General features: G+C 38.7%; 1 protein-coding gene across 9 annotated transcripts in view; it reads right to left on the bottom strand.

Annotated features, from left to right (window-relative positions):
* The window catches only part of LOC100749423 (agrin-like), a 389,618-nt gene that overhangs the window by 109,851 nt on the left and 254,972 nt on the right, over positions 1 to 24,795 (bottom strand). For all 9 annotated transcript variants that reach the window (XM_033324077.1, XM_033324078.1, XM_033324079.1 and 6 more), the window contains one exon: positions 9,378 to 9,587. In XM_033324077.1, the coding sequence (XP_033179968.1) occupies positions 9,378 to 9,587 (210 nt within the window). The remainder of the gene's footprint in view (positions 1 to 9,377; positions 9,588 to 24,795) is intronic.

Raw genomic sequence — 24,795 nt, 5'->3', positions numbered from 1 at the left:
CGCGCGCCGATACCTCCCGCGAATTAAAAATCTTTCCGCGGCTGATGATTGATGGTAGGATCGAGAAAATATGCAGCTTTAAACTTGCATCGCGGTGCAATTTAAGTGCGACACTTTTGGTTTACGGATCTATAATTTTAATCTAGATTTATTACTTTTTATTATAAGGTGTTCTCGTTATATCTTAAATTGCAACATAACGGTCTGTAACGGAAAACGACGTATGCGGGGAATTTATTTAAACAATTTCCTCCAGAGAAAACGTATTTTCATATACAGAAGACGAGATGCAATGAGATTTGTCGGATGAGTGCAAAATAATTAGGAACGACGAGCGTGAGGTCTGAAGTGGAATAAACCCGTATACAGTCAGACGAGAGACGTGTTCTCTATGATCAGACAAGTAGTATAACGTTGTACGTGGTCACCATACAAAGAGAACAAGACTGCACACGTCCAGACAAATAAAATAGAGATCGTGCATGGCCAGCCAATGTAATGAAACACCTGAAGAGTAGGAAGCAGTGGACATTTCATTTATCTTGGGCCGCTTGAAAGGCGATAAAGACATATTTACGACTGTGGTGCTTGAAAAACGATAAATAACGACAAACCAGTATCGACGACTACTACTTCTATTAGTTGCATGATAAAACACGTTCTTTGTAGTATATCTTAGAAAACAGGCTAAGTATCGTCTAGCGTCATTCATCTTCGACTAACAATAAGAACGGAAACAGTTGGAACGTCTGGGTGAAACTTTCGCTCAGCGAGAGAATAAATGATCCTCGGGAGAACGATGGTGATAAACTCGCATTCGTTATGCGCCTTTTCAATTTCTGGGAGCGGAAAATATGCGCTTCAATTGTTCTAAACAAGCTTAGTCGATTAATTTTGTGCACAAGTGTGAAATACGAACGTGCGAGCAATTATAATGGATATGTTTAAACATATGGAAAATTGTCGACACGCAGCGAATATAAAAGAACAATTTGTATCACGATACTTGTAAACCCTAACTGGTAATAGTAAAATGACCTTCGGTGCCAATAATATGTTGTCGTTGTTAAAGTTGGGTGCTAACGCGAGTTAAGCACTGGTGCATATTTTCTGATAATTAATATTGATTGTTATTTAATAACACCAGTATCGGCATATCAATTTCTCATAAATGATATACGAGCCAGTCATTAATCGTGTGACCATTCAAGTATAATGCTGTCGAATTCCATATAAATAACGAGCTACATTCTTCTTAATGGCATTTTCCACGTTTCAGAAATAATATTTTTAAATAACATTTTCGACTTTCGTTTACTTTCAACTATGTAAATTCTACTTTTATTTATTCCTGTGTTTGGGGTATAAAGAATATTGAAGTATTGAGGTATAAAGTAACCCGTCTGAATAGGAGAATTCCGGTTTTAAAGATGCTCGAACATGGTGGAATTCGTGAAAAATACGTGACACGAGCGTCCTGTATCATAACGACGCTCCCGAAACGCATTAGGCGTTCAACCTTCATCGGATTCGCCTAAATCACGGTCGGGGGATTCCCGTAGGGACTTAGATCGAATTTATACCCTCCAGTGGATATTTTCACAGGGCTTGCCGAGGCCGCGAATACGCTGCCGCTGTCGTGCACGTCTCTCAAGAGACGTAGAATGGTACAAGCGTCGGTAGCAGTCAACCCTCGGCAAGAACTCGAGAACAGGGAGAAAGGAAGTCACTGAGACGCCATTCCACGAAATGAAGATGTATACGGAGGATAGAGAGTCTTTCATGAGATACATATAGAATATTGTTGCATTCGCACCATCGAAAGGGACATTAGGATGTCTGATACCTGTAACGAAAATCTCCAAAATCGACGCTAGCAAATGTACTAAGATTGATACACGTTGTAACATATCTATGTTGCGCGGTAAATTCTGTAGCATCGGTGAATTTGGGCAAGTGAGACTGTATGATCTTAGGTAAATAAAAGGTAGAGTAATTGCGATCCTGCGTGCATGCGAAGCAACATTGCAGAACGAATATCGTAGAATAGTATTCCGGGGTATCGACGAACTAGAATGGCATGTAACCATGGAATCATGAACGTTTCACAACCTTCTGCTAAATAATTTAATTACACACCATTCACGTCGAGGAATATTCAATCAAGATTTTAATTGAAACTTTGTATTGTATAACGTTTTATTGAAGTTCGCATTTGTGGTTCGCCACGGGCCATATTCAGGGGAAACGATCGGTTTCATCTCGTTCGAATTTATTTCGTGACAAATCAATTAACACGTCGAATCTTTTATTGCGCGTAATTCGTAAAGTTCGTGTTCGAGGGCAATTTCTTTGTCTGATTCTGTCAACGTGGCGCTGAAAATAGCTAAGATAAGAAGGACAGGTGATATCGACGATTTATCGCCGCAGTAAGTTAGATAAAAGTTGACCGAGCACGACCGAGCCCCGGCTTGAAGATGTAATGAAGTGTACCGAAGAGATAGTCTCCGATTAACTTAATTACATCCCATTGGCTTTGACGTAGACTTCGATGCTCGACGACGTCTAACATCGGAAAAATCGTCGATCTCGTCCAACTTATTAATGCCGCTCGAATTACTCCGGATAACGATACCGGCGAGCATCGAAGCCACTCGAACACCTTTGCGAATTCGATCGAGATCCAATTTCGATCGGTAATTAACTTAACGGTCGTCCGATTTATATCGCGCGAATCCTCGTATATCCAATTTGTTCGCGATGTAAATCTGGTTCTATTAAACGAGCTATTCAAAATCGGGAGCCCGGTTAAAATATTCTATTAAAGGGAATCCTTTTATGAAGTGTACTTTCCTTCTTCTGGGAACTTTTCATTTAAGGATCTTTAGCGTAACAAATGTAGGGCTCGTTGACTTAATTTGTTACCGTCGCAATGATAAGAGAGAGGTTCGTAGGTGAAAGCGTACGCTTAATTCATTGTGTGTATAAGTGAATGGAGATCGTTCCTTTATACGGTTATTGAACGAAATAAACCGAAAAAGGTAGAGTGGAACGAGTTAGAGAGAAAACGAAATGAATCGTTATGTTTATTATCGAATAATTTTTATACGCAATATATTAATACAAATGATAATTTATTTGGAAATGCTCGCGGGAACATGCATGATAAAATTTTAATTACGTATTCAATTATTAGTACTCAGTATGTCGTAGTTGATCGATATTATCTAAATTTTATTATAATGGAATATCATTCAACATTATTCAAATTTTATTATCTCTGGATATTATTTCGCTAATAATAATATCTCCAACTAAGATTGTAATTGCTTTGTAATTTCCATAAAGAAATTTTCTTTGTAATAAACTTTCTCTCCAATGGAATAATAAAACTTAGTTGTTTGTTTTAATCGTTCGTAAGTGATCGCTCCGACACGGAAGAAACAGGAACGGTAGCATTTCCGGTGCAGTGACGTGAGTCGGAAACGAAGAGATCGAGGTTGGTATCCGGTTCGGATCTCCCTTAGCCGATAAGATTAATTTAATTTCTCGCCGCTTTCGTCCGAATACATACACAATTACCCAGTAAAAATACGGAAAGATAATCCTCACTAATCGAGAAAGCTATATGAAATTTTCAGCAGTAACAATTTTATAATTTCCACCTTTCCTTCTAATTTCGCTCGATCCATGTAATCGAATTTTCTTATGCAACCCAATTTTCATTCAAGGCAGTCGATCTCCTAATGAGATTTTTATTCGTTTCAAGATAAATGCGCGAAGTTGAGAAATGTGAACGTTTCGTAGATCGCGAAGTGCAAACAATTCATTTACGTTTCACGAAGCAAAAAAGAGTCGGATCTCGAGATGTCAACTAAATCAGCGAACGAATTGAATTGCAGTGGACAGTTTCCCGATTCTTTCCTTCGTATTCCTCTCTGTCGAAATGAGTTGCATGAGTGTATTTCGAAAGCTCTCCATCATTCCACTATTCGCCATTGTTCGCCCCTTCTCGAAAATTTATGTCACGTTTAACGTTCGAAAGAGACGATAAAGATAACGCAACAAAACCAGAAGCAAAAAAGAGAAGAACAGTACGAAACGCAGCGATCTGGACACGAAGTTTGCGAGTAAATGGAAATTGGCAATTTATCCAACGATTCCATGTGATAATTCGACGATTTCCACCATCGATATACGAATCTCACCGCGAATCATACCATCGTGAAAATACGTTGAACAATCGAAAAATTTGTGGCACACGGTCTGAAGAAGGCAGATAAAGTCTCGCAAACTCGGTGAAACAACGACCGGAGAGAATGCGCACGGAAGCTCCAGCTTAAGACCGTGCTTATCATTCGTACCCCTCTTTTTCATTCTCTTATCTATCCGACTGTTTCGTTTATCCGTTTTATTCCAGCGAACTCGTCTGGAATTCCGTGTGAAATCGTCACCGATCGTCCAAAGATAACGCGAACGTTACTAAGTGGTGTTTTAACGTCCTCTAAGTGTACAATAATCGAACAAGAGACAGATAAGCGTAAGAGCAGTTGGGAAAAATGCGACAGATATCTCAACTTCGTAATTCGTAAGACATATATTCGAATAAATAATTAATCGTGTCGGTTTTCAAACTTTAAAAACGAATTAATATGCGACTATCTATCGCGACGAAATCCTGTACAACGAGTCGTAGTAGCCTTACATAAGCAGCTATGGAGATTGAAATAAAAAGAGTATCTAGGAGAAGGAGTAGAAATTGAAAGTACGCGGTGAAAAATAAAAATGAGAAACTACGGTGTTGAACGCGACCGAGCTTGCGAATATGTATGTACGTGGAGTAGATGTTTTAAGTAATACGAGGAGTACGTGAAGGATGGAAGAGCTGCTGAAAAGTGGGCAGAAGGAGAACATCAGAAGGAAAACTCGACCGAAGAAACCACCAGGGACACTCGGCTATTTTACACGATGCTGTTACGCGCGTACAGCATTGTTTGCTCGCATAATAATTTACGTGCACATGGGAAACCTGTTAGAAAGACGTTGGTTCACGCGAACAAGTACTTCGTCTACGTTTCGGGGAAAATACATTTGTAATTATATGATAGAATGTTATGCTAAGTTTTATTCATTTGCATCATCGTCTATAATATTTCTAATTAAATGCTGCATCAGGTAGTTTTGTTGATGACGTTTTCAGCTTGTACAGGTAAGATCTAAAAATGATCGGTCCAAGTATCCACGATGAATCTCGCGGTTACGAGACGATAAAAATTTAAAAAGCTCCTGACTTGGACGATACAGGCCCATGTTAAACCCGCTGCATGGTCCTCGTTGCTGCGACAATTTTGTTTAATAACATGGAAGCTCTACCGTCTTATAAGTCGCTCGCAGCATGAGCTTGCAATGAACCGGAACTACAGCTGATAAGATAAGAATGAAAAAAGCTAAGAGTATCTGGGTAAGAGGAAAGAATAAGGAAAATGGCTAACACGATAATGTCCGAGTTTGAATTCGATTTTAGAGAAAGAATTACGAAGAGAGAGCTATATTTTTTTTCTTGGTTCGATAATGGTTTCGTTTTTTCGTTCAAACTCTTTCTGCTACTATTTTCTATCTCTTGATCGATGGCTCGGTTTGAGAAAGTATCAACATTTGCAACTTAAATTTTGTATTTTGAAACAATGATATATGTATGCAAGTGAATATAAGATAGATAGATATTAGAGTTACTACATAGTTATTTCGAAGTTCGTAACAGAAAATATTCTTTGTATCTGCTGCCTGGTTATTCAAAATTATACCCTTAAATTTTCAGAAATTTTAAAGAATTAAAAGTACAAGAAAAGTGAAATTCGTTTGACCATTTGCGTTTTGCGTTGTTAAAAATTAACAGTACCTTGTATGTTTCATATTTGTTTCAGTCATATCGCAATTCTCATACATACACTGAAACTTTTAATAGCAAATTTTTAATATCAGTTTGTTTTATAGAATCGTTGTTTGCGTGCTTCCCTGGCACTCGATTTTAAAACAAATTTTAACGAAACGTATCGATCGTCGACAAAATTTAAAAGTTTTGAGAAAATAAATCTCGTTACGATAAAACGAAGAATTTGATAAAACGACGAGGTTCTTCGTAACGCAGTCTAGTAAAGTGCTTTCATAAACTTGGATTTTCGCAAGACCTCAAGGAGTCCTGACCTTGCGTGTCATTCCCAGACTTTCCAGGATCCCTGGCTTGTTTGAAGGTAATTGAAAGTGCAGGAAGAAAGATGAAGAACGAGCGGGCCATAAGTTTGTCGAAAGACTTCGATAGACTTTCAACGAGTGACGAGCGCCACCGTGAAAATTATTCGTTCGAGATTGTTTCGCATAATATTAAATTTATATTAATTATTGTAATAGAAAAATTCAACTATCTAAGGAGGAACGAGAAGTAAAATTATGAAGGTGTAATCAATTTTATTTTATTCCGGAATTCTTCTATTTCCAATCAATATGGTTCCTCTCTGCTTATCAGAAATTATCTTGTTACAATCTACAGGCTATTTAGTAACCATACGCAATTACAAAGTACTAGACGATAACGAAACGTACTATTCCAACTCTAACAATGAGTATTCGTAACACATAAGGAATGAGTTGTGTAACGAAGAACTTATACAGCTTAACTCGATTGAACTTTTAGCTGACTCGCGAAACTAGATAAAGCTTTTGCTAATAAATTTATCTATATTCTCCACAGGAAGTAGAAATTATCAAATTATTTCTTATTCAGATGAAATTAATGGGACGTCAAGCGTTAAATTCGTTTAATGAACAAATTAGTTAATCACTAAGTTCCAAAAAGAGCAACTTAAATTGTAACATCGAACCATTCTAGCAATAAAAGGGAAGTTCGGTCGATGAACCGAGGCTGCATTTAAAATATTAGAAATTTCTTGATCCTTGAAGTTCTATCCTATTCTATCGAAATTACCTTTCGTAAAATACATACATATATGAATCTATACGAACTATTCAGAACGAAAACCTATCAGTTTCAACGAGATCGGTGCGATACGGTTTTTAAACAATGAACGCAGATAGTACCAGTAAGTTGGAAATAACCAAATCATTCGATTTCCTTCCACGAAGCTGGTTTCACGTCAATTCGAACGACTACAGAAGCTTGGAAGAAATCCAAGTAATTTTCATGAACACCGCTCATCAGCTGTTCTTCTCTCAGTTCACGTAATACATTCCATTCGTAAGAAGCCCTAAGATTTTCACGGTGCTCCTATTCCCAACCTTGGTGAAAGCACGAGAGAAAGAAGAAGGCCGGAGGCAAAGTGAGGGAAAGAAAGAGGGTGGTACGTGTCGATACAAGCGCGTGTAGGCTCGTTTGAATAAAAGATCGTTTTGAGAATCAGCGCGCGACGACCTCCGGGGCGAGCTTTCTACCGTAGCAAAAATCGGGTATCGGCTGATGGTTAATTCATGGTGGCAAGATCCCGCCGGACGGGCCGAGGTAAAAAGAGATCCGATAGTGATAAAATACGTTTCGAGGCGTGTGCGCGCTCTGTTTTTCTCGCACTCCGCTCTACATCTCTCCGGTCGCCTTCAAATTTTCCCGATCATCTCTCCTGCCGTACACGCGTTTTATATTTACCGTTTGTACATCGTGAAAATTGATCCTGCTGCCTCGATTCACGGCGCGCCATCGCCAGCGGGTACCCCAACGGCGGGACTTGTTCAGAATTTTAAAGTCTAAACAAATGGCTATTGGAGTATTTAATCCGCCTGGCGTTTACCGAAGTTTAAGCTCTTCAAACGAGCTGGAACAATTAAATGTAAATAACATCGTTTCGCAAATGGTATTGTAATCGATTTTATGTTACTTAAACGTCGAAGCGGCTTAAATTTGTCGCTGTTAGCATTCCGTTAATCAAATTTCTGGAACATCTCTGCGAATTGTCAATTTAAATTGTTCAATAATTAAACAGAACCTGAAGTTTCATTTTGTAAGTGACTCGTCTAAAATTATCTTTCCTGAAGCGTGATTACATCATTCTATGATTAGTTTCATCTGATCAGAGAAAACAAGAACCAACGCAAAGCATGTCGAAAGAGTTCGCTTCTTCCGTTTCGTTTGTTAAGAAAATTCGCGACACGTGTCGATGGATTCTTGGAAAACCATTTTATACCTCAATTTCCAGAACTCTAAGAATACTGCACGCTCGTTCTAAACATTCCACTGTACTGTCGTTAACGATACTAGTGCCAATCGTGCGATCAGAAGTAAAAAGTAAAATTCCACGCCGATCGCCTTAAGCGATGGAAAAATATTGCGATATAAAACGAAACGGAGAAAGCATTAAAATATTATTTGACTATCGCAAAACGAACTTATCTATCATTTCATAATGAGAATAACAGATATATGGAACGCGTTCCTTCGGAATTACTATCGCGACAAATGGGCATATGTCAATCCTGATTTTAGGCAGATAGATGTAACTCCTCGGTTAGATTCTTCGAACATTTTAGTGGTGACACATGTCGAAGCAGCCAGGATGTAACCATATCGAGAAGCTGCGTCCCTATTTTTACCGTTGACGATATTCAAACGCGACTAATATGACGTGACGCTCGAGAGAGCACCACGATATCGAGACATTATCATTATTGCAGGATATCGCGGAATAAGTTTCCGCTTTACATCGACAGATCTCCGCGGAAATCTCGCGGTGGAAATTTCGCACGGAAGTGCCGTGAACGCCATTAGGGAATCGAATGCAGCCACGCGAGCGCATCAGGAAATATTTGCAAAGTCGTGAATTCCTGTTGTAGCTTCCATTTTGCAACCGAGAGAAACAGGTCGAAAGAGAGGAGAGACGAAAGGGCTAGTTTTACCATATTTCTATCGCCTCCGGAAGAATCGCGCGCATTTCTCTCGACAATCTTCGATGTCTCTTTCAGAACGAACAAGTTTACTTGCAGCGAGGATGTCGCAGAGAAAGATCGCTTTTAATTAGCATTATCTTATGAACTTGGTCGATTCTCGATTAGAAATTGTTTTCAGATATGGAGCAAAAGAAACAGGAAAAATTGATTAATTCGTTTTAATCTAGAAAATCTATTCAATAATATCAATTAGATGATAAATATCATCTATTTATAAATATAAATATATATAGCGCAGTCTTTGATCGTATCTCTAACGGTATCGTCACCGGTACTTTGATCTTAAGTTCAGACGTTATTATATATAAACTGTCGTATGACGCCTTATTTCTTTACTTTCGATCGAACTTTTCCCAATATTCTATCCGTTTATTTGGAAACTTCAAAGATCATCGAAACAAAAGGCTATATACGGGAATGGTACTCACCACAGGCGCCCTGATTCTTCACCCGTGTAGTTTTTCTCTCGAGGCAGCTGGTCTTCCGTAGATGGCAATAGTTGGTGTAGGTCATGTTGTCGGAGCCGCAGACAGGTTCAGAAGTCGAAGGACAATCTGTTGGACACTGGCACAAAGGTTTCCCGTTCTCCGACACAACGCACGTCGCACCCCAAGAACAATACGTCTTTTCACAGGGTTCTGAAACGAGAATGCGATTGATTCATATCGTCGTATTTCGTTTAATGCATAGCGAGACGAAGAAAGAAGTAAGAATCATATAGAGTAGAGTCGTGCAGTACAGAGCAGCATATACAATACCGACTAAAATTAGTTCTTTCATTTTAGCATTTAGTAGCATTTTTGCTTGAATAAATAAAAGAATATAACAATTTTGTGTAACATATTTTGGAGTCATATTGTTTATTAGATTGCCTTCCCTGTTCTGACACGCTAAAGGTATATTTTAATATTCCGAGTATTGAGAGTTACTTCTTAGAGCTGATATTCTGTTTCTTAAGTAGATAAATCATTTTGTTCTATTATATATGCTATAGATATATATATAGATCTATTAAGTAGTATAACGACCAGCCCCAGTTTTGCAATTTTCTTTGCATTAAATTCATTAAATTAATTAAGTTTCATTTGAGCTACAAATTTACTTTCTAAATTTTAATTTCTACCGACTTTAGCCCTAGATAATAACGAAATGTCTTAGAACGATCGCTACTGAACGACTCTCCGTTAATGTTATTTTATATTTTTTGATGAATTAAAAAAAGTGTTAATCTAAAAAATTGACGATTGACGTTAAATTTTTAACAGTATAATATTTTTTGAACTTTAATACAAATCATGATACAATGAACGTTACTCGAGATCCAGTGAAATAAATAGATACCGATGGAGAATCAAATTTCGTTGGGTTTAAATTTCTGGAACGTGTAATCGTTCTGGACGCGTTATTCATGATAATGCACTGAAACGCAATAACATTGCAGTGGAGAAATTTGAGTAGTGAAATTTAAATTTCGATCCGTTATTTTGCGTTATGGGCCGAAGCCTCGCGTAACGCTACGAACAAAGGAAATACAAAAGTAGATTTCCGTTTACGAAAATCTGTGAAATATTCGTGGAAATTGTTCGAACGAACGTTATCGACGTAGAAATTCAACGAAAGTTCTACTCGATAGATATTTAATCAAATAATAAAGTTCTGTTCTACTTTTGCTTTACGTATTCACGTGATTACCCGCAACACGGGATTTCCATCACAATGTGTTCCACTCTCGTCATCCATGGCGTTCAATCACTCTGTCATATCGATAGCTAATGTAGAGAGAAATATCACTTCGAGTTTTATCAATGTCATTTTACCTTTACCAACCATTTCGTTGCATTTATGACGTTAAAATGCAACCAACGTGAATATTTAAATTGTCACATATTCGTAATAATCGACGTTTGATATAATAAATTAGCATCAAAGTTGGCGGAAAATTGGTAACGTAACAAAATCCAAGAAAAACGTTAATACTGTAGAGCTTGACTTCAAATTAAATAAACGACAGTAAAGAACTCCAAATGAGTAGCGAAATATAATCGCTAGTGTGTTATTCAAATTTTAACGAGTCGAATCTGTTTAAAATCCGATGGATTTACAATAAGACTCTCTTAACAATTAAATCTGCGTTTCTTCAACCGTGAATGCTTCTCTTTAAGAATCCTTACATTCAATATCTGCAGCTAGGAAACCGTTACAGGGAACAAGCTCAATTTCAATCCCTTTGTTTTCATTTCTTCAGAGAATTTGTCTGGATGTAAAGCCGATTCACGACGACGAGTATTAATTCGACCGACGAGAATTCAATACTAAACATAGATCCTGGCAATAAGAGAATCATCCTCTCTGACCCGTTATTCAACGTTTGCGTTTTGAACGTGAACAGCTTTTCAAGTAATCGCTGCGTTTCAGTAGCAGTTTCAGTATCAGTATCAAAGTAGCTCTGCAGTATTTTTCCTCCACAAGTCCCCGATATCTGAGCGATTAACTGAAGATCCAGGCTCAGTAACCTTTGACTCGCAATGAACCGAAACTGAGAACCTAACACTGTACGCGAGCCGCCATAGTAAATGCTTAAAATACTGATCGAAAAATTTAATTGATGGGATGGATCTGTTCTTACTTAATTGATTTATAATAGAAGAATTTTTAAAAATTTGATTTCGTTTTTATTAATAACATATACACACTAATATATACATAACAGATATATGTACATATATTGTTTTAATTAAACGAAATTGAATAACTGTTGAAATTTAATTAATGAGATACTAGACTTTGTTTCCCATTAACGAGCTCGTCAATATCGAGTATGATATTCGACACTGCTACTTTGAAACAATTTTTTAATCGTTCGTCGTCGAGTCGATTACGATAATCAGTTTTTAAAACTTCTATTTTCGAGAATAATTGCTTACATACATACGTACTGCCAAATAAATCTGAAATATCACACCTAGTATTGACAAGCAACAGATTTCTCAATGAGAACAAAGATCTTATTAATTCAATTTCAATAGTTATCTAATTTCATTTCATTAAAACGATATATGTATATGTATCATACACATTACTTTATTTATTACTAATAAATATATTAATAAATTATTAATAAAAAGTAAATCAAATTAAGAAAAAGCGTTTTATCGTAAATCTATGTCTGGGATAAGAAATTCAATATTTAAGTATCTAAAATTGAGACCAGTGTTGAATATTAGGCTTTGCCCATTACGAGTCAAAGGTTACTTAATAATCACGTGCGGCGTGTGAGGCGTGTGCATCGGATGCACAACACAGGCCTGGACTACTAAAGAAACTCCGGCCTTGTCTTAACGATCTCCTTTAACGAAATCTACGGAATATGCTTAAAGAGGGAAACAAAGAGACATTCGTAATAAAGTTCCACTCTGGATCGAGTAGGAGGGATTTCACGTTCCAAAAGAGAGTCGCGAAACTGAATTACTACAACGGAAATTCGTGTTTCGAACGCTTCGGGGACAGTCGATAAGAAAACACCAATTAAAGGGAGTTACTCGGCGAAAATAATTAGCCTCGATCGTGTCGGGGAAAAGGAATTCCCGTTCGGCATCTTCAACGATGACTGCGTCACCGTTCTCCCTAGACGTCGTCTTCCATTCTTCCTTTTTCCTTTCTTTCTCGAGCCGTGTTTTTTTTCTCCCTATAGAAAGGTGGATAGAAAAAGACACAGCGAAAGAGAAGAGGAAGAGAGAGGGGGGGAGTAGAGAAGAGAGATTCGTGGAAGCGCAATCAATTTTCCAAGAAAGTTGGCTTCAGCTCGGAGGAAGACCGCTGGGTAACCTCGACGGATAATCCGAGCACCGTGGTCATTAATATGGCGGACAAGTTGATCCTCCGTGAAAAAATCACCCGACTCCGCTAACCTCTCGGGTCAATCGCTCTGCCTCTCCACGGTGAGGGACTTTCTTCTTATCCCCGTGGACTTCCGACGGGTCGAATTCTCAACGAAACGAGCGACATTCGAGGGGTGTGGCCGAGATGGACGACATTCTCCGCACGGACGAAAACGGAACAGTCTGACAAAGATCCGTTTTTACCATTACAACGACAGCTTTTCCTCTTCAACGGGGTGCGAATGAATTGACGCGGGACCAGTCCCGGATTTGCGGTTTTGCCGTCATCCAGTTACTCGGAAGACCCTCTGGTCATGCACGCTGCACTCAAAGCGTCCCCTAGTTGTAACATTTCAAGGCGGTAGCTTTTTTTCCTCAGCTGAGGTAGAATTTTCTAATATCTCAACGTTCGAAGGGTGGAAATTTCTATGATGCCAGCCATTATCGTGTATTTTGGACTATTTCGAATGAAAAACTCGGATCGAATGGATTAAACGAATCGGGTTGCAAACAATAAAGTAGAGGGATTTTTCCATTTGTTGATATTTCGTACGCCTGAATAATGCGTGACGTTTACAATCTCTGAAGCTCAAATTTTAGAAGCTAAAAAACGTATAGATTCAAAACAAAAAATCTCACCGCGCACAGAGGTCCGGCAAAATGTGTTGTCAGGATATTGGTCGGAAGTTTAATTGGTAACTCGTAGTTTGTCCTATCGATTCAAATGGTCGAAAACAATCACCGTAATGAACGTGTTTCACTTTCGTCAGTTTTCCCGTTAAAAGAATTCGCTAGAGTGTGTATGATTTTAATCGAGTCAATCCCATGTTTCTAGCTAATCGTTTACACCAAATCGTACCATCACACCATTAGAACTTTTGAAAAACTAACTTCGTATTCCGATCTGTGCTATTTCCCTAACAATATTTTCTGATTTGTCGAACTTCCATTTTCCTCTTTATCGATAATAATTATACTAGACAAACACTACGACCATAAAATTATCGCTTAACATTTCTGGATTCAGTAGATCAGCATACAAGATTCGCGTAATTATTATCAACCAAGCAACCATTCATTTGTTAAGATAGTTCCTGACAAAACAAAAGGAAAACTCACATTTCCTGTTCAATGTGATGCCTTCATATAACTGTGTGGTTTTGAAAAGTGGTCGTTTACTCAACTTCCTCTTTATAATTGCGAGAAAACCATGCAAGGTAATTAACCTAATCTGTCATGTATCACGGAAATTCGTTTAAGCTTAACGATGCGATGTATACGAAATACATATCGTCAAAGGATCTTCGTACCCACTTCGGGCCATAGATATTCCCGGAATGGGGTTAGCTCCTTTCTTACTATACACGCTGATGCAATCGCCGCGATACGATCCATATTTCACGTAGTTTATAACAACAGAGAAGGGGCACTTTACTACGTTACGGTAAACAGCTTCACGTTAAGTAGCAACGCGCCATTTATAGTCAGCCAGTAGTAACAGTCAACGCTTTAAGTATTCGATCGCTTTCTACAGACAATCTTCCTATTTTCTATTTTGTCACTGTTCGTTCCTCTTCGTTATTTTTAGGGGAATCTAAAAGGAGAATATGACTAAAATTTTGGTTGCAAACGTAAGGATTCTTTTCATGAAACATATTTCTATCGATCGTTTCTACTTGAGATATGAAAGTGGAATTAATTAGAGGAATTACGTTAGTGTTAATGCAAGATTTTGATAAACTATTTGGAAACGATAGCCGATGATCATCTACCATAAATCCATTTATTCGTAATCCTATGCGCTGAATAGTTTCCATGTTAATTATTTTACCGATTTGGCTGCCAAGAGAAATTAATGGTGAACTGATCTGTTTCTGATAAAAGGTTAATACATAATAAAAGATGTCATTGATGGACATTGATTAGCATGTTTTTTTGAGGTCATTCGAAATGAGCACGTTCCAATAATGCTCGCAAAGTAATGCACGCGTAGCTTGCGAGGAATTCCAATGTACAGTGACGATCATCAAGCTGGACGCTCGATGAAGTTAATTAATATCAAATACCAACGTATCAACTTCATAAATTTTTCGTTGGAAATCGCTTTGATGTCATCCAAGCGACATTTCGTTTCGCAATATCAAGAGAGGCTCGGCAGGGAGAGAGACGGGTTTGATTCGTGTGGACCATTCGACCGTACCGTTTACGAGCCTGGTGCATTGATCGATTCAAAGGCAGTTTTTCATGAAACACGTTGAAAATTCAATGTACTCAATGACTTTCCACTCGAAATATCGATCATCTGTATTAAAATGATGAATTAATGTATGAAGCGGCCGAAACCGTGCGCTCATTATCACGAAAGTGCGAGAATGCAAACTCGTCCGAACGGAGTTTTAGATACGACACGTTGGAAAGCGTCTGTTCTACGATTTTTTCCATATTAATCATCTACAGTTACTCAATGAGAAAATCGTTGCTTTTATTTGCAAATTAATTGCAACCAGATATTGCCTTGAGTTTAATGAATTTTTATCGTCACTTAGACTAACTTTTAGTAGCCTTTTGTAATGCCAAGTTATTGCTGACTCGACGTGACGTCTCGGTTAGACAATAAAGCAAGTCTGTAAGATTTTTGTTGAACGTGTTATGAGTACGGATTCCTTGGAATCGACTTGCTCGATTTTCGCGACAGTTTTCATGACAATACGTGTTTGAGGAACGAAGATTGTGTCGCGAAAAGATCGTTCGACAATCGACGTTCTTTAACAACAGCCATTACCCATACGACACGTCTTCCGTATCGTCGTTTACGATCATTTTAAACTACCGCTATGTTCGTATAGCGTCGACAGTGCATAACTGGGCACTCGTATCGTGATAAGGACGCGGTAGATAACAGTGTGTAAGGGTAGTTCCGTGGCACCCTTACAGCTGAGATTCTACTGACCGATAACGTGCTAATTTCCCCCAAGGTTGGATATATTTCGTGTACACGCCATTAACAGCAGCGTTTAATTAAATAACATTTTCGTCGAGAAATTAATAAGTCCGAGCGTCACGCAGCGCTAATGACGTAAATAAACGTTGTTGTCAAAACGTCCGTTTATCGCAGCAACGATAATAATTTAGAAAGGCGATTTATTCGACACCGTAAACGATATTATTCTCTGGGTTAATGTAACTTCCAATCATCTAAATAGCATTAAGGAATATTTTAAAATAAACCAGCAAGAAATATCACCATTTAGGAAAATAATCTAGAAATTTGTATAGAAATAGATAATAACGGTGATAAAACTACTCGAAGAAAACTGATTATCCAATGATCCCTCTGTATCGTCGAAAACGTAATAGCACTTTCGAAATTCGATTGCATTCGTATTTACTAGTTTCAACTGATGCAAATTATATTCTGTTTCTCGAAACGGTATGTAGTCATATGTATCGAATGCAAATGAAATTTGGAAACTCATACGCGCAAAACAGATCTCATGATTCGGCGTCATGTTAAACGCATCGTGGAATGTCGATTAATTTGTCACTGACACACGCGTAGCTCGGATCTAACGTTATTTGTACCGACGGTCTAATGGAATATTGATTCGGTATATGCGTCTTAATAAAACTACAACAAACAAGATTAAATAGGATATGTTTGACAAAACATAATAAATAGAAATACGATCTCTTTCTACGAAATTAAGATTTGATTAAAATCACTCGGGAAAAATTCAATCAAGGAATATTTCAAAAGAGAAAAAAGTGCATCGATTTTTTATTTTATCCATTAATATCAATCGCGTCAAATTTAATACCCTCTGAACGTGACTTCGATTTTTGCATAGCCGCTGTCAAGTTTCATGTCGTACGTCATAAAAAGCATCGCGTATTCCGTAGAAAAACGTAGGGAAAAGATGATCGCGTGAAAAGAAGCATCCTTTCGGTTGTTCGATTCGTGGCAGTGTCGGTTTCTTGCAGGTGGCTCGCATTTTCTTGGCAACCCGATCATCCGTCATGATCCATCTTGCTCGTCTATCGAATGGAGCACGGCTACGTTTCTTCGGAGAAACCGTCAGATCGCATACGTGCACGTATTCCGGAAGAGTAATGGCTATCGAGCCAGACGTGTCTGCTCCGGGCATTAGTAACCGCTAATCCGTGGCACATTATGAGATCGAAATTAACACACAGAAATTCAAGGGGATTATATGATGTACTGGAAAGTATACACCGCCATCAGCGTTATATCGTGCAAATATCAATTTTAGCTACGAACGGCATAAATGCTCGTGCTTCTGTTAAATTTCGTTTCAACGATATTGCGTTATGAAATTAATTCGCGATAAGGAAAAGTAGAAAAAAATAGACACCAACGAGAATAATTCGAAATCCAGCTTTAGATAAATACAAGTTTTACCATTCTAATTTTAATTACCATAAATGCGCAACATTTTACCTCACGATATTTTCTGTAATTAAAATTTCCACGAATCATAAATCAAGAGACTTCACGATTATCTAAAAACAACCAGTTCTTAATAATTTGTACACTAATACTGCAACAGCGAAACTTTTGCAACGATCTTGTTAATTACAGTTGGCTACAAGCCGAAACATCATGAAATACACGATCGAATAAAAACGGTAGCGATCATTTCTTATGCCAGCATTTTTCATAATGACTGCATAGACAATCTTTAAACGTCATCATTCTGGGACGAAACTTCGTTCGACGAGCGCAAGAAACGCCGCAACGGATCAGGAAATCCAATAACAGTGGGAAGCGGCATTCCTCCATGGTTCATTAACCAGGACAATTATTATCCGATTGTTGAAAGAGCAAACTCGATCTGAGCGTGGATTTCCTAGTTGCGAGAGCGAGTATGATTATCCGCCATGCCACTTGATTAGTCCCCACGAGCTTGTCTATCGCTCGGTGCTCGACTTAGTCCCAACGTTCCGCGTAGAACGCGTCTCTCCGATGCACGTCGCCATTTCAACTTTCAACTTGGGCCCGCGACTTTCTTCATGCGAATACAAATTATTTGAATAAACTCCGCTAATTATCCGCGTTACCCGTTCACCCTGGAGATTGCGTTTTTACTCTTGTCCTTGCTCTGTCTGCATCGGGATTACCATTGCCCAGGGGATCTTAACGCGAATGAGATAACAGCGAAAGCAGGTACTCAGAACATGGAGAAGTCAGAAGAAATTGGTGGAAATTGGTTGACAAATAGATGGAAGATAGATTTAGTCGTAGAAAAAAATACATTGGACGTAAGAAATTGTAAATTGATAACCACTGAGGAATTTTAATAGTAGAAAGAGTATGCGAAAGAAATCTTAATAATTTACGACTAATAAGTGGATATTTCTCACTGATTCTTACTTTTAGGAAAATCAGACGCTTTAAATATGCATAACCGATGGGAATTGGAAACCTAAACTCTAATAGCGGATATTACAGTGAACGAAAAGGAGGTAAACGTTTTGCGAGTGTTGGCTTGTAATTGACAAGTAAGTGACAGTTTATGAGTAATCGGAAAGTGGGTCGACGATAAAAATAGGAAAAACGGCTAGAAATCTATCGAAGATTAGTGTTACTGTTTGTGGAACTTTTCCGTCTTCCTTAAGTATCCCAATATTTTCAATAAATATATTTTCTATATTTTGCAAATATGCCTACAAAGATAAATATAAAAATAATAATAATTAATTAATTTTAATGTCATTCTAAACGTCATTCAATATTCAAAATATCTATTTCTTCATATACGACGTCAAACGTTTTCGTAAAATCAGTGAATAAAATAGTAAAGTCCAATATTGAGTCAATTTCAGAACGAATTACTTGCGTCAATCGCAACCGATGGAGCTGTGTCATCTGACTAAATACGGCCCACATACTACTGCAAATACTTCGAACTCCGCAAGCTGCAATTAATCGGGTCATCGAGTCGATCGAAGTCGTAATTGTTGTTATAAATGAAGAGAACGTAAAAAGATACGAAGGAGAAATCCAATCTACGATGTTTTCATCAAACTGACGTTTCATTCCACGTTCTTTTAATACTTAAGCGTCGCGGGCCATAAAACCCAAGTTACGTATAATTTCCTGGCTACGATTAACTAGGCTAAAACATACTTTTGCCGAACGAACGAGCGAAATCTTGGCCGTATAACTGCAATTACAAACCGATTAAATTTTGTTCCGCGTGTAACATTACGAGACGTTTTTACTCGCAATCTCGTCGGGAAATTACAAGGCTACTCGCATTGAACGTGTTATTAAAAAGTCCAACGATCGTTTGAGCCCGTTTTTAATACGGTCAAACGAATGCATCGATATTTCAAGAAGTTGTCAATTAGTAGAAGTTTATCGGACTATCAACATTAACGAATAAACGCCGAACTATTGAAAACTTCAGCCCCGTGGTAATTACTATTAAATATGTTAAAACGTTCTCACATGCTCAAATGTGATGTCCATGCGCTTCTCTGTAACTCCGGTAACCATATAACTTGCCTACGAAGTGGATTCAAGTTTGATAGCCTTAAATTTGTATGGAAAACTTATATACGATAAGCTAATGAATACAAGAAGCGTCTATTTTCTAGTTCAATATTTATAGAAAAAATGTACGGTTATTAAATATTTGTCAAAAATTACTATAGTAAAGCAAGATCGAGAACAGGCTAAATCCTCGTGAAAGGATCACTCAAACGCACCGACTCGATTCTGCAATTTCCACTTATACCTTGATCACTGCAACAGCCCGTCAACCCTCAAACACAGTACACGTCTCAAGCTTACTATTTTACTCTCCCTATAGGGACTCTGTCAAGGGAAGCTCGCCAGCTAATTATCTCTTCGATCTGACTTCTCATCTCCGGAATCCTGCGCGTTCTCATCCACCCTCTTCGGAATCTTCCGCTTCGATTTCTTTCAAATGTTCGCTCCCCCCATTTCTTCTACTTTACCTAAGGGAGTTCGATCCCTTTGATCAGGAAACTACGGCTGACGAGGCGGTCCGTATTCTTGGCCGGAACGAGGAGATGCAGAATCGTTTCCTTTCATCGATAGAACCATTCGAGGGATCATTTATTAGCATTAAATCGACCGCTCGTTTCCGTGCCGTAGCCAATTATCCGGCACGAGTGGATCATCCAGGAGCTGTTATACCGTAAATGATTCGATTTAAATAGGAGGCAGAGACCTGCCTTGGCTAATTGCAGCTGAGAGAGGTAGAAACACGGGGCTACGTGTATTCAGCTACGATGTTACGCGATTCGATCGTTAAACGAATTGAAAGGGACCATCATCCATTTTTATTCCGCCCACCAGTCGAATATTTTTTACGTCAGCCTATATCCCGGAAAGAGCATCGATCACGACCATTTCGATGTCGACTTGTAACAGATCTCGAATTGGAACGGGTCAACTTGACGTCAACGTCAGTCTCACATCTCCATCGACCGTTTTAGAATCCACTTCAAATCTATAATTCTTTAAAACGTCGCATTGTTTAATTTGAAGATCGAATGATGTTATTCGCAGAATGTGCTTATCAAATCTGTCGAGGCTTCAAATTTTGCTATTTCGAGTATCGATCAATGACGTTCATTTTAAATGGATCGAGTTAATGAATGTGAAGGATATAAAAAAACCAAGAAGCTAATTAACGAGACGATAAAAGAAAGATCGATAGCTATATGTAAAGCGTTCTGAAAGTAGGGCAGCCGGAATGATACGCCAATTTACCACCTTTTTACTTGTTATCTAGAAGTGGAAATTCGTTCGCGCCTTCTTTCTCTTTAAACTACTAGCCCGAGTTCAGGTTACAAATCTTAAGGGAGAAATGGAACGGGGTATCGTATCTTTCCAAGAAGACTTTCGTTTAAGCAAAGCAGGGCTGAAGGATTCCCCGTAATTACAAGCCAGAAAGAAACTTCCGGCGTTCGAAGAAAGTACTCAGACAGCTTGCCGCCTAATGACACCGGTATCCGTGGCGAGGCTCGGCCACGATCCGGTTACGACATTCTAAAGCAGGAGGGGACGTTAAAGCGATGCGACGCGCTATGGCGATGCAAAACGGAGGGAAGCTTTGGGGTGGTTGAGAAGATTCGTATATCGTAAAAACCGGCGAACAGCTCGTGGCAACTTCCTTCTTCGCATTTCAGCCGACATTAATCCTTCATGATCGTATAAAAAAGTCTCCTTTCTCTTCTCTCGTTGCCGCGGCCGAGGCCAAGTCGGCCTAAACGAGAGGAAAAGGTGTTTCACTGGAAAGAGGATGGAAAACCTTGAGCGTGGCCACCAATGCCGCTCCAAGTTTAATCGTTTTTAAAAACTCATTCAGACGAGGAAGCGCGGTACGCCGTTCATGAAATTATCCTTCAAGGAAATATTGCGAGAGGTATTCTTGTCCACGAGTCGCCGTTTTCCCATCATCCCCCATGATAATCATTCCTTCTTCTTTGACTGCGAACTCGGCCCAATTGCTCGTGATTTCTTTCACAATTTACCTCATCGATCTTTAATGGAACGTCACGAAGAGGCAGACAAGCTGTAACGATTTATATATCAAGCTGTAGCTCGATACCAGATTCTGTGTTTCAATTTACGTTCCTGCAATTTACGTTCGCTTGCTTCTGCAAAGCGAAGAAAAGTATCAAGAATTACTTAAACCGATGATCGTACATTGTGTCAAGTGCTAACAAAGTTTAATACTTTGAAGAACGTTAATTTACGTGATTATGGTAAACGCGATATTGAATTCTGGTTAAATTTAGATTGATAAGAATCACGGTTAATGGTTATTGGGAGATAGAGGATATCGAGATTCCACGTGGATCGCATATATCGAAGGTATCAATGTTGGCTTACCACGCGATACTATAAATGAGGTTTACGAGCCTCTTATTGGGTATAAATACACGGATAATTGGTCGGGATCGAGATGATTATACGAAACCATGATTTTATTTGTTCCCGGGGATCTCAATCAATTTCAAGTAGAAAACTCAACAACTAAAGAAACACACGGTCTCGGTGCGCACCGCAGACATCAAATATTTACCTCGTAAACTACGTTGGTAATTTTTTATAAAATACATAGCATTCCAGGTAATGTAAAGTTGTTCAAAAATTCTCCATTTCCAAGTTACGTTACTTTCGTTTGAACTAAAATATTTAATACTCGTGGTATCGTAACATGAAATTCTTTGCTGAAATTTTTCACGTTTCGCTGCAACAAAATGTTTAGTTTCGTAATCGCGTAAAACTATGCAACCTGGCATTTGGTATTTACCTTCGTTACTCGAAATCTTTGCGCAAACACAATTGGAAAAGTTAAGAATTACGTTCGGCGGTGAGTTCAGCAAAGTCAGAGGTAACCATAGTCGAATAGCACGGCGATATATATATATAGTTAATTATCGCGGACGGTTCTATTTACGCTAATTACTTTAGGAGCGGAGAGCTGCAACAGTGATCGATGCACACTGACTCGTAATTAGTATACGTATGTTCACAAAGATAGCGTGTATACACTTTCGCGGTTCCGCTATTGTACAAACGAGGAAACCAAACTCGAATATACAAGGCGCATCAGAAATAACTCTGTAACATCCGAAATCCGCGAACGTAACTCGATATAGGCCGGGGGTAAATTCTCCGATAAAAATTGCGTCGATGTAGCTTCATCACTGATGAAATATCAATAGCGAACATTCTACTCACGTAAAATACTTGATCAAAGAATATGGAATTTAAAATATCCGAAAAACCTCAAAGATTGAAAGAACGAATATCGAAAACGAGTATAATAAAACTCTGTTGTTCGACTTTTAACGCACTATAAACTGTGTAAAACAGATTTCGAAATGAAATTTCATGAAAACTATTAAAATTTTCATCTTCTTCCAAAACAAGCGAAGGATAATTGGATACATAGTTTCAGAGAGGGATGAAATTTACAAAGACTTGCTTCGACGACATCTTTCTATTCTTTAAAAATATCTGAAATCTTTAACCTCTCATGTTCGTATCTGTACGACTTAGGTTAAACAATCCTTCGCTGGAAACCGAGCACGGTACTTTGAACGGTATATCTGAAAGTTCCACGGATCGAAATTCGCCGAAGAAATAACCAAGCAAAAGGAGTAACCTACATATTTGCGGAAAGAAGAAAGCCGGATGGGGTACGGTTCACCGCGATGCTCGTGAGGCATCTTCCACTTTATGCAGGCGCGCCGGGAAGGGTAGACGGGAGAAAGAATTCCGATACCTTGGAGCGTTACTTTCAAAGCGGTTTATAAAGCTGTACAAACACGCCGAGTGAACAGGAAGTGCCCGAATCGTGTCGGCGCGATACTTTTGCTACGTCTGCTGTATGTAGAGCTATGTTCAACTATACGCGTATATGAAAACAGGTTAGATTTATAATGGCCATTTAATGATCGAGACTCTGGTGTAGTGAAGGAAAATCCAAAACAAAACGACCATCCTAAAAATCGTTAAGTCGAAGTCATCGTAGATCCGGTCCCAAATAATTGGTATTTGACGACACACGTCCTTTTGCATGCGGCGAATCTTAGTAGTAAGACCCGCAACGTGCAGGATAGTCAGCCTGAAATTGGAAGAGCATGATATACGTAAGAGCTAAGAGGCATAAACGTAGAACTCTTTGAGTGACACAAAGTGATAATGAACGAGTAACAAAATTTGTCACTCAGAATTCCATACGTTATTAAATAGGCGGAGCCTCACTTGCACGAGTAAGTAAGGACAGATACTTTGGCAAATTGGAAGATAGACGATAGTGAGACGTTAATTCCCATATACACACATACAGATATATTGCTAGACCCTGATGTTATACGATCGTCCCGCATGACACACCAAGGCTACAACATCGGTGCTGTCGCTGCGGAAGCATCGTTATACTTGCCAACTGAGACTAATTACCAATTCGATCGGGTAAGACCTGATGCGACGCCACTAAGACGTATGTACGTACCCATGTTAAGGTGTTCTTGTTGTATACACATGGTGAGTTTCACGTTAATTCTCAGAACGAAGAAAACTCGGCAATTCTGATTCTACGAAGCAACGAGATTTCTTCATTTTTCCACGGAATTAAACGTTAAAGCATTAACAACGTTATGAAGTTTCATTTGTTGAAAAACAAATAGGTTTAGCAGCGTTGTACTTTCTCAAATCCTTTGATGTTTTAAGAGAGTAAATATCAAGAGGGGAATCTTAATTGAGAATGTTTACTTCGAGTGTATACGTACTTCAAACGTATGCTGTTATTTCACAACTTTATGATGCGAGGTCTGTGAACACGTCTAATCGCTAATGCATTTTAAACGAGTTTCCACGTCGGATCGATATTTATGGTCAGCAAGAGTCAGCAGTCTTTCTGTAATTTTCTTAGAAACAAGGAAACTATAAAGTGTTTCCAACAATACGACTCCGTGTTTATCGACCATTTTCTTTCCTCGTCCATTTCTTTTTTTTCCTCCGAAAATTAACTTTATTAAAATCATCCTGAGGAGTTAAGAACCTTATGCAAATTCATATTTTTACAAATATAGCCAAGTAAGTGGAAAATTAACGCGACCAATCGAAAAATTCCAGGCTATCGACCATTATCCTCTGACTTATGGTCATAAGATGCCACCGATACCGTGGCATCGTCGAAAAGGATCGATAATACCGGGTACTAAACGTCGCCTGCCACTTCTAAATGTCTGAATGTATCGATCGACGGGGGGAACGATGAAAATCGCGATACACCGGCTGGCAAACGAGCCGGACTCAAGCATCCACGGACCGCTCGGTCATCGAGCTTTCCCCTTTCGAACGGAAGGTTAGGTCGGGCCGCAAAGCGGGTTAGGATAGGTCAGCACAGGTCGATCGGGCCGCGTACGGCAGCCTGCGTTTTACGATGGCGGCGCG

Source organism: Bombus impatiens, unplaced genomic scaffold (assembly GCF_000188095.3).
Source record: "Bombus impatiens unplaced genomic scaffold, BIMP_2.2 scf_1461, whole genome shotgun sequence".
Lineage (NCBI taxonomy): Eukaryota > Metazoa > Arthropoda > Insecta > Hymenoptera > Apidae > Bombus > Bombus impatiens.
This window is presented reverse-complemented; position numbering and strand designations above follow the sequence as displayed.